The 10,938-nt window shown below is 42.7% G+C and overlaps 2 protein-coding genes across 8 annotated transcripts in view; one reads left to right on the top strand and one right to left on the bottom strand.

Annotated features, from left to right (window-relative positions):
- Positions 1 to 1,378: 1,378 nt before the first annotated feature.
- DDX5 (DEAD-box helicase 5) lies at positions 1,379 to 7,887 on the bottom strand. Its single transcript, XM_090257803.1, has 13 exons — positions 7,670 to 7,887; positions 6,287 to 6,452; positions 5,846 to 5,942; positions 5,614 to 5,747; positions 5,457 to 5,522; positions 5,100 to 5,241; positions 4,852 to 5,012; positions 4,590 to 4,762; positions 4,172 to 4,282; positions 3,923 to 3,984; positions 3,770 to 3,829; positions 2,303 to 2,527; positions 1,379 to 2,081 (listed from the first exon to the last, which is right to left on the bottom strand). Exons 1-13 carry the CDS (start codon positions 7,711 to 7,713, stop codon positions 1,678 to 1,680), a joined length of 1,845 nt encoding a protein of 614 aa, XP_090113929.1. The 5' UTR covers positions 7,714 to 7,887; the 3' UTR covers positions 1,379 to 1,677.
- Positions 7,888 to 8,415: 528 nt separating this feature from the next.
- The window catches only part of CEP95 (centrosomal protein 95), a 30,935-nt gene continuing 28,412 nt past the window's right edge, over positions 8,416 to 10,938 (top strand). For 3 of the 7 annotated variants that reach the window (XM_090291588.1, XM_090291585.1, XM_090291584.1), the window contains exons 1-2: positions 8,787 to 9,427; positions 10,241 to 10,375. In XM_090291588.1, the coding sequence (XP_090147714.1) occupies positions 9,304 to 9,427; positions 10,241 to 10,375 (259 nt within the window). In that variant the 5' untranslated portion in view covers positions 8,787 to 9,303. Of the gene's footprint in view, positions 8,760 to 8,785; positions 9,428 to 10,240; positions 10,376 to 10,938 lie in introns of those variants that run through there. The other 4 variants (XM_090291589.1, XM_090291590.1, XM_090291587.1 and 1 more) reach the window with 4 other exon arrangements.

The following is a 10,938-nucleotide window of genomic DNA, read 5'->3' as shown; positions in this document are numbered from 1 at the left end:
TCCATACTGTAAGTGTACAAGTTTATAAAGAGAAACTAGAAAACTGAATCTTATTGCTGGAAATTATATCAACTACAACTCTCGGCACTATTTATGTGCGTTTCCCACACTAGAGGTCTATACGCAAATAAATGAGAGAGAATGGGGAGAAAAAAAATTACATTTATTAGTTAAGACAACCACAGGTTGGACACAACACATGCTAAAAAGTGGAGTCTTTTAAAACTTCAAAGATAAATAGGTAAATGTTTCCCACAGCCCCACAATCATTTCAGTGTTTACAAATTGAAAGGCCCACGTTAGACATTAACAGTAAAATATGTAATAAATACTCCATCTTACCCTGAAGCTTCTTTTAAAGTCATAACCAATTTGACCATGCTATTTAAAACTGTTAGTAGAGGTTGTTCAATTTTCAATGTATTAGTCCTAAAAATACCACTCCCCTCCCCCTACAGAATTCTATTTTATATTTTAGAGATAAGGCATTAAAACCAATTAAAGCCTCAGTTTAATAATCAGAGTTTAAAAGTCTCATTAAGACCTCCCCTCTCCTGGCAAAAAGAGCACATATATACCAGACTCTCTGGGAAGACATATAGACCTACTAGCCATTATTGAAGTATTAGAAAAGTTGGTGAGCTAAAGTTAAATCTAAAGCTATTTCTTGGATCTTTCTAGCAATAAACCCATGTTGGCCCTAACGAGACTTGTACTATAGTCACTGTGCTTTCGGTTGTTGCCTTCTCTTGGTCAATCATTTATTTTGATGAGAATATTTTGTGTTCAAATATGATTACACTTTAGCTTGAAGTACTCTATAGAATTCCCTGGATTATTGGAAAGACATTCAATGACTCCCAGTGTGACTACAATTAAGAGCCCCGGAAGCATATGGAGACTAGAATCTGTTTATAACCTGCACTAAGAACACTGAAAACATAACTCCTGACTTTATCTTAAAAGGTGTGAAGTCTTATTTTTGTTCAACATTCCAGTAATGCACAATAGATCCAAGAGCATGAATATAAATCTTTAAAAAAGCAAGTTATTTGGAGCTTTCAAATAAGTTTTCCAAGAGAAGCAGTCATCCATATTCTCACACTGACCACTTGAAGGTAGGGTTATACAGTTGGCTTCCTATCTACTTTACGATCTCAGTTCACCATTCTGCAAACAAACAGGCTATTAAACGACTCACCTTATTTTAATTCTTGCAATATGAATAAGATCACTGTTAAGAAAAGACTTCTTATTTCCCTACTACCCAAAACTAAATAATGGAAGTTTAGTTTTTGAAGGAAAAAAAAAAAAAAGACCATCTAAGCAAAGTTTTACATGACATTAATATCTAAAATAAAGTACAATTTCCACTTAATTCAGTCTTCAAATATTTTTTATTGGAAGGCCATGCACTGCCTTCATTGTATTTCAAATCACTGTACATTTACTTTTGTGAAAACACTGCCTGCATTTTCTAGTACAAAAAAAACCTAAAAATTGTTTCAGGAATGTAGAGAAATATCCAACTTAAATAGCGAAAAAGTGCACCATAATTACTGCTGCACTGCAGTCATTTCTGCATTTCCCATGTTTCTTAAATAACTATCTTGTCTGATAACACACAATATAAAGAGCAGTTATGAAAAACAGACATTTACATATACTTCTGAAGTCTTATTGAGAATATCCTGTTGGCATTGGATAACCAATCATAGGCGCAGCTGCAGTAGCAGGATATGCATATGCCTGTTGGTTCATACCATTGTGCATATTTGGAACATTACTTCCATATTGCTGAGTGCTATCATAACCATTCTGGTAAGTCCCTGCTGGGTTACCAGTCCTAAAACTGGTCTGTAAACCAGCAGACACAAAATTACTTCCAAAGCTCCCATTGGTGTAATTGGTAGCACTGTAAACACCATTCTGAGTTTTTGCCCCAAAATCTCTCTTAAGCAGACTAGAATAACCTCTGTCATAGTTTTCCCTGTCTCTAAAGGTATTAAATCCACCCCTTTTGCCCGCAGAGTATCTGTCTCGACGGTCATCCTTCATGCCTCCTCTACCCCTGGAACGACCTGTCAAAAAAAAATTGCAAACAGATTATTTCTGTGGCACAAATCATTTCTACACAGAAGGAATTCAGTAGCTGTCATGCACTATAAAGCAGTTAAGAATATTTCTTCAACTTACATGTCACGTTCGAGTTTTACTCACCTGCCAATCCCATTTAAATGGGATTATATACAATTACTTGAACTAAAACCACCAACCTCTCTTATTTCAAGATCAGTCTTACCTGAACCTCTGTCTTCAACCAACTGAAGCAACTTGGGATTAATTGCTTGATTAGCTTCACGAAGCACAGAGATAAGGTCGCTCACTTGCTTTATATTATTAGGTGTAAAGAAAGTGTATGCTGTGCCTGTTTTGGTACTGCGAGCAGTTCTTCCAATTCGATGAATATAATCCTCTGAGGAGTTAGGGTAGTCATAATTGATGACAAATTTCACATCTTCCACATCTGTAAGGTGTTGCAGTGTGGCAAAATAGCAATGTACGGAGTTTTGCACACCACAACAGCCAGACCAAAAATAAAAAGTTAGACAATTGTATTCCCAAGAAGGTACGGGCTGCAAAAAATACAGTTAAAATGGTTATCCATTCCCTGTAGGAACACCATTGAGGTTAAAAAAAATAGAAAATAAAAAAGGCACACGTCTTCTGTGTTGTATTACCCACCCAATGATAGAACCTGTCAAAAGGATGTGTATTCCCTAACACACTCCCAAATTAGCAAGTCCCTTTACAAATCATCAAGTGACATCTGAATGCTTCTGTGCAGTAGGGCCACTTAAAGGTTCACAGCAACCTCTTCATGTGCTCATTTTGAGGACCTTTAAACAAAAAGGTACATGGTCCTCTGCATTACACACTCATCAGAAGTTCAAAATTCTGGCCACACTGCTCGTCTTGCCAAGACCTTACAACCGCAGCTGCAAGAAAAACATACCTGTCCCCCAAAAGTTGTTTTTATGCACTGTGTCTCGTCTAGGCAAGCGCTTCCAAGAAGCCAGGATTCACTTGAGAATGTGTCTCTCTCTGGCAGGTCTCGACATGACGACTACTGTGCAGGTGAGGGAGGAACTTTCAAAGCATTGCTTTCTTTTCCCACTGATTAAATGTGGGAAGTTGCTCCTGCTCTAGAGCTCATGTGCCAGTACTCACCAATTTGTAAAAGGCTTAGTAGTACCTTTTAAAGCTGCTCTCTCCATTTCAAACTTGAACAAAAATTTCACTGAACATTGAAGTTTGGAAGTATTTCTTCGACATTTCAGCAAACTCACTGAAACTCAAAGACTCACAGATCACAGCAAACAGTCGGAAACAATGCTGTACCATGGCAATCATGCAAAGCATGGGACAGAATAAATACCACGGCAGTGAACTGTGAGGATAACTTCCATTTCCCCCTGGAGAGAACAGTTAACGCGGCAGAGGTGGTATGTTCTGCCTTTTGAAGATTACTGGCACACTTTCAGCTTTTCACCTCTCTAATCGACTGGAAGCAGCCAGCCGATCACTAGTCCTCCATCCCCCTCGAGTCCTCCGATTGTCATGCCTAGGCCTTGCCACAAAGACTGCACCTTTATATGAAAAAAAAACTTAGAAAAAATGCAGAGGTTAAAGAAAGCAATAAACTTTCTTTAAAAATTATATGGAGATCTTCTGGAAAACCAAGCCATGAATTCGAATTTGTACTAACCTAGCCCTCTGGAGGCCACATCTGTAGCAATCAGAATAGGAGCTTTTCCATGTTTGAATTCTGCAAAACAAAGGCACATATATATCACTCTTCTGAGCAAAATTCTTTTTGGGGGTGGGCAGGAGAGGCGAATCTTAAATTTGAAATACTTACCGTTTAGAACCCAGTCACGTTCTTGTTGACTCTTGTCACCATGGATACCCATGGCAGGCCACCTAAATTAGAGAAAAGTTCTATAAGTAGACTGCCATTTAACACTGATAAGATTTTAGTTCAGCACTTATACCATTCTTTGGTCACAGATCCCTCCAATTTCACCTGAAATAACGTTATACAGTTTTACCTACGCTACCACAAAACTCAGCTCTAATGTATCTGCTCCAGTGGAGGAAGCCCACATACCCATCTCTCCTCATTTTTCTAGTAAGTTCATCACATCTTCTTTTGGTTTCAACAAAGACAATGGTTTTATTCTCCTTCTCACTCATAATCTCTTCCATCAGACGAATAAGTCTTGAAAGAAAAAAATATAAATTTTAAAGGAAGTCCATGGTGTTACCACACATTTATGGTAAATATACATGGCTACAAATAAAAAAGGAACACCTGCTTAATATTAATAACCACTCATCAAGCAATTCTACCTTTGGCCCTTAAATAAACCAAGGACACCTGAGCTCCTTTCCTATAGGAATGCCATACAGCGATAACCAATTATCTGAATGGAGCAAGCAAGAATTTTCAGAAAAACAAGCTAATTTTAACTCAACACATTCAGATTCTACCCAACTGAAAGTCACTTCAATTGTTTTCGACTTACTTTTCATCCTTTTCAACATCATGACACACATCCACGATCTGAAGAATGTTGTGGTTTGCACTCAGTTCCAGTGCACCAATGTTTATATGAATATAGTCTTTCAGGAAATCTTCAGCAAGCTGTCTTACTTCTTTTGGCCAAGTTGCACTCCACATTAGGGTTTGTCTGTCAGGCTAAAGAATTTTGGATTTTAAAAAAACCTTGTTGTATTCCAAGAATAAATTTAAAGCTAAGTTTGAAAAAGTATACTAAGAGAACTTACTCTTATCTGATCCACAATCTTTCTTATTTGGGGTTCAAAGCCCATATCAAGCATTCTATCTGCTTCATCAAGGACAAGGTAGGTGGTTCTTCTCAGATTTGTTTTCCCACACTCTAAAAAGTCAATCAGTCTTCCAGGTGTCGCAATACAGATTTCCACACCTTCAATTAAACACATAAATGTTTAGAACTAAGACTTCTAGAACTGTTTTAGCACCAATAACAAAAAGAACCCTTTCTGTTACACACCTCTCTCCAAATCCCGTATCTGTGGCCCCTTGGGAGCACCACCATAGATGCAAGTGGACTTCAATCGACATGCTCTGCAGTATTCGGCAGCTACTTGCTGCACCTGTTGGGCCAGCTCTCGAGTTGGGGCCAGCACCAAGCACTAAGAGGAACAGAAAGTGAAGCAGCTTTTAGCAGAATCCGGGGTCTTAGTTTTACACTATGTAATTGTTTCACCAGCAGATGACAACCTCCAGCAAAATGGGGTAAGATAATCTCTCTATTTAAAGCCACCACAAACTATCTTTTCTTCTATATTCCACAAGTCTATATTAAACTTTTGGTCAAAAATTAAAGAAAAAATAAAAACCAACTTACAATAGGCCCATCACCTCTCTCTAGGAATGGCTGATGATTGATGTGGACAATGGCAGGCAGCAAATACTATTTAAGGAATAAAAGACAACAGAAGTTGTATTAAAAGTCCTATTTTCTTTTATGTCTTCTAAGGATCTCAAAAGTTCTCCCAACTTACAGACAATGTTTTCCCAGATCCAGTCTGTGCTACTCCAACCATATCTAATCCACTTAGAGCAACTGGCCATCCCTGAGCTTGAATAGCAGTGGGTTCAGTGAAGTTCTGTCTTGCAATCACGTCCATGATGTTTGCTATAGTTAAGCAGCAATTTAGAAAAATTAGTAATGTCACAGGAAAAAGGAACTTTAAAAAAAAAAAAAAAGGGAGGTAACTCAAAATTAGCACTTACCAGGGAAGTTTGCTTCATAGAAATTCAGAACTGGCTTTGGGCAGTTGTGACCTCTAACTGTAACTTCCTTGCTTCTTCTGTAGGTCTCCACCTCTTGCTACATAAACAAATAATCCAGTTAAGTCTTATAATCACCTTCCCTAACTATGCAACCAGTAAGCCCCCAAATTTATAATTAAGTACTTCCACTTTGCCAGTTTAAGTCTGGATCCACTTATGAAAACCCTTTTTGGCACAAAAAATTACCTACCGTGTTATTACGCTCAATCATCCTAAAAAAAACCCCAAAGCCATCTGTTTCTGTAACACCTCTTCCCCAATAAATCAGAAAGTGTGAATTTCCCACCATTTGGTGTTTGGAAGACATTTTCCGGTCACATTTTTATTTACTATAAAGTCACTACTAAGTTAAGCTTGACAAAGTCACATGAAATTACTCACAGCTGTGCGTCTGGCCAAATCAGGATGTTCTTGATAAAAATTCTTCTCAAATTTGGGCAGCTCATCAAGATTCCACTTCTTTTTAACTAGTTTCTCCCCAGGGTTTCCAAACTTCTTTCCTGAAAGCGGCCCTGTTCTACTTCCTCCAAATCGAGGTGCACCAAATCTGAAATTGAAACAAAAAACAACTTACGTTTCCAAAGGTCTGCAGAGGAGTTTACATACTCACTAACTTACCATCCCTTGGCACACCCTAGCTTGATGAAGACCTTTTGAAAGCATTAAGATATAACGCTGTCCTTAGCGATCATTCTCCAATGAGCAATTAGCACCCCAGGTTTCACTCCCCGTCCCCCCAGGAACACGCTTGTGTTGCTAAGCTAATAGCCCAGGATTTTTCAGGTCGGAAACTGGCTGCCCGAGGGCCAAAAGCTCAGATTACAAGAACCGACAACTGCTTCCGGCTACCAGGCTTTCCCACAAGCTTAGGAATTTAGTATCCGGTAGAGAGAGAACACAAGAAGGGAGGAGCTTAGCAGCGATGTTATTTACCGGCCGTTTTCAAGCCCAGGCGCCTTGGTTTTCATGGATAATGGGGCAGCGCAGGCCACGAGAGAACACACACGGCAGTGGTCTCGAGGACACTTAATAACCAGCCCAAGCGAGTAGGGGGATCCCGCGGAAGGGCGCCCGATTAAGATAGAAAATTACATAAAAGCTCCGGCACAGGAGGAGGAGGAGCTGGCAGCGACCGGGGGAGGAGTCCCGGCCCGGGCGGAGTCGCCCGGGCGGCGTTCCTGCTGGGGCGGCGCTTCCCCCTTTGTCTCGCATTTCTCTCTGCGCCACATTTTCTCGACGCTGCCATTTTGAGCTCCTCCGCCGGGCGGGGTAACAAAGGCGCCGCCATGTCCGAGAGCGGTATTTCGTACCCGCGGCTCAGCCACATGGCCGATTCCCGTGGCGCCAGCCCCCTTTCTGCCCCCACCTCATAAAATGGAGTCGGAGGCGGCCCTCTCGGCTCCCACAGAGTAACAGGGTCCCTAAAACACCCCTCGAAAGGTAGCCCCTAACAGCGGCGACCTCGCCTGCCTCAAGGCGTCGTGTTTCCCTCTCCTCGCAATACATTCCTCCAAATCTTCCCCACAGCTACTAAATCGCCGAGGTCCCGAAGCCCTCTCCCGAACAAAAGACAAAAATGAGCGCCGTCAACAAAAAAAAAAACCTGTCAGTTTTGGTCTAATTTTTTAAATAGCGCAAATCTTCGACTGAGAAGACCCCAAAATAGGCTGAAAAGCCAGGTTCCCATCGCCACCCACCGCTCGTTACCTCACGGGCCTCCCATCCCCCACCCGCCAGGCCTGACAGGCCCGTTCCCACATTCACCCTCGATCCCGGCCGCGGTCTCGGTCACTCGAATAGCCCGACATGGCGTCAATGATTGCGGTTGGCGGGGAAAGAAGCGGAGAGAATCGGGCGCGACGAGTCGCTGGAGGTGGCTTCGGCGACGGCGAAGCCTTGCGGGGGCGGCAGCGGCGGAGTGACGGCGATGACAGGAGAAGGTCCTCCCCTAAAGACCGGTGGAAATGAATGAGGTGCCGGTCGCGTCCCGGCTGCCGGTTTTATAGTCTGGACCGCCTCCTCCGCCGCAGAGAACACTGGGAGCTGCTCTATGACCTAATCACCCCGCCTCTGCGCAGAGGCCTCAACGACCGCCGGCGTTCCGAAATCCGCCATCTTCCCTCCCCTCCCCCGGCCCGCGCCCCTCCTTCAGATTCGCCCGTTTTTTGCCCCCTTCATGGCTGGGTTCACCCACCACCATGATGCCTCAGCCTGCTCTCCTGACTTCACCTTTTCCTAGTCTTTCCACACCTCGAGGAAGCTACCCCACACTTTTTCAGGTCCAGCCCAGGCGATAAAATGGCCAAGCCAGGAGAACCCACCCTGCCCACCTCGAGTTGTTTACGTCTACAAAGAACCTTCAGGCCCGGAACCTAACGAGACAAGAAGGCGGGGCCTGACTTCTCGCGTGACTGCCCCGCCCAGCGAGTGAGCGGGCCGCACTACTTTCTCAGTTGGGGTCGGCGGAGGAATACAAAACGAGAAGCTCACCGGAAGTGCCGTGTTAATGCCACGGGGAGACCCGCGGGGGCTGTCGGGTGACCCGCACTGTCAAATCCACACACCTGAGAATGCCTTGGCGCGATTTTGCCGGAGGAGACTAGTATCTAAAGCCTCCAAACCGCCGCCTCGGCTCGAGCTGTGAAAGGAAGTGTGCTGATGACCAATCATCAGCGGGAAACCGTTTTAACGTTCCTCCCTCCTTCACCCCTCCTTTCCTGAACTTTCCCATTCGTTCCCCCTCCTCTCAGCTTTGTGTCTGTGCTGAACGGCCCTTCCAGGACACCGTCCCCTGCGCGCTGAGGTCGGAGTCCGGCGGCGACCTGGCTCCGCGACATGGCCGGCTCAGAGGCTGGTGAGTGTCGGCCTGGAGTCCCGGTGTGTTTGCACTGAAGCCTTCCAAGTGCCCGATCCCCCTCTGCAAATTTTACTTGAGACCTCTGGCCAGCCTTAACTAAGTCTGGCTTGTGACAGACACCCCACCGTGGTGGGCGGCTTCTCCGGATAGGGTCTCGTCGCCCAGCTCTCTGTCCGATGGAAGGCCATCGAGTCCGATTTGGCGATGGGGGAGAGAAGACCCTGTGGCTGGGCCCGTAGTACGCCCGCATCTTGGCTGCGAAAAGGGCAGTAGGGAAGTTTCTTCCCCGGACTGGTATTTCTCTGAAGTCTAGCCACCGCCAAGGTGCTCTCTGCCCGTGCACTGTGGGGCTGAGGTGGCACTTACACCTGAACTGTTGAAGTATTGGTTAGGGACTTTTCTCTTCAGTGCCCTCTAGAGAAACCGGCTTTGTCTAGCACCACTCCTGGAAAGCGAATTGATTTGGTTGTCTAGGACGCTTTCATCCTTTTCTCCAGGACAGCGTTCAAACCGGTTGTCATGGTTTGGTCCCCTGTGAGAAATGGGCATGGGGGAGAGGGAGACAACACGGGCCTTGGAGAGACGCGCACGCACATTGTTTCTGGGAAAAGGGAGAGAATGTACATTCCACATACAACCAAACACATGTCTAGGACATACTGAAGGTAATCGAATACAGAATAAAAGAATTTTCCCTTTAATCACCAATCACTTCAGGGAACATATGTTTCAAAATTTTTGAATTACCGTTGGTCAAGAAACCTTTGAAAGAACTAGGCTAATTCCAACAATATAGGGCGGGGGGATGTACACAGGCAACTTAAATAGTATTGGTAATATGCTAATTCTGAATTTAGGGACTTTGTGTGAATTTTTCAGATTTTCTTTTAATATAACCAAATATTTTTTAGAAACTAAAAAATGCACTAGGGTTAGTATCATTGCTCCAATTCTGTAGCAGCCTAAGTTAATCACCCCTTTTTTGGGCACCAGAGAAATTATGACTTGCACAAGATAATTGGGTAAAAACAGTATTAATGCCACTGGGAATTTGAAGCAACATCCATTAATTAGTTTCTGGTAGCCTCAGAATATCATTAACAAGCCATCTTCTTTGAGACATCATATTCCCATGTACTTATAAATATATTCTACATAAAAACACCTATGCATGGCTTGTAAAATAAGAACTACAGTAAATGAGATTTGAGGTTGCAACAGTGAAAATTGGATTTGCATTATATTTTTGACTGCACTGAAATTGTAGCAGTCTGGAAGACATTCCAGGAAATTAAGTAGATCTTTTTGAAAATGATGCTTAGGAGGGTCTTTGAAATTCTGTCATAATCAAATTCCTTATCTTCTACAGAATTCACTGTCTGTTTTGGAGGTTTGTTTGTTTTTTTTCTAATTGTATACATGACTTTTTCTCATGCTATTTAATATTTAAGCCTGAACTTTTTCCCCTTTCCCAACAGAGTGGATAACTGTTGCCAATAGCCTTCTCCTGAAATGTCACATACATCTGAAGATACATGAACTAGAAGATTGTGATGCTTATGTCTTTATTGCTCTTTATCAATCCATTTTGGGAGAAAAGGTACCAGGTAAAGGTACTAAAAAGTGGGAGTAATAATGTTTATACCTTAAGCCAGAAGTTACTAGAGCCCTTAGTTAGAGCCTGTGGTATTTATACAATCTTGAGCTTTCTCTTTATCTAACCTCTTATTTTAAATTATTGCATTCATTTCCTTAACAAATACCTTGTGAGACCAAGCCATGATGATTGCCTTGGTCAGATCAGTTTGACTGGTCGTAGTCATCACTGTTTAATCTAATCGTGCTAAGTGCCTTGTTAAAGTCACATGTTTATGTAAATGTCCCTTCAAAGATTCTTAAATTGAGTGGAACTTAGAAACTTGTTGGGTCTTCTTACTTAACCAATATTATGGGTAAGAATCAGTGTTTGTACTGTATCCCTGGACTTTCAATAACCCTCCTTACACACTTGTGGATTTTTTTTCTCTCATGGAAAGCAGCCCATGATTATTGGTTCAAGTCTCACCTCATCTCCTTGAATTTAGGGACCTCTTTATCTTCCTTTAGCATGGTGCTTAGTGTAGTGCACACTCATGTATTTATTCAACTATATTCAACAATAAAGATTCTACTGTGT

The sequence above is a fragment of the Furipterus horrens genome, unplaced genomic scaffold (assembly GCF_987537825.1).
Source record: "Furipterus horrens unplaced genomic scaffold, mFurHor1.1.pri manual_scaffold_11, whole genome shotgun sequence".
NCBI lineage: Eukaryota > Metazoa > Chordata > Mammalia > Chiroptera > Furipteridae > Furipterus > Furipterus horrens.
Note: the sequence above shows the minus strand (reverse complement) of the source record. Positions and strands in the feature narration are given on the sequence as shown.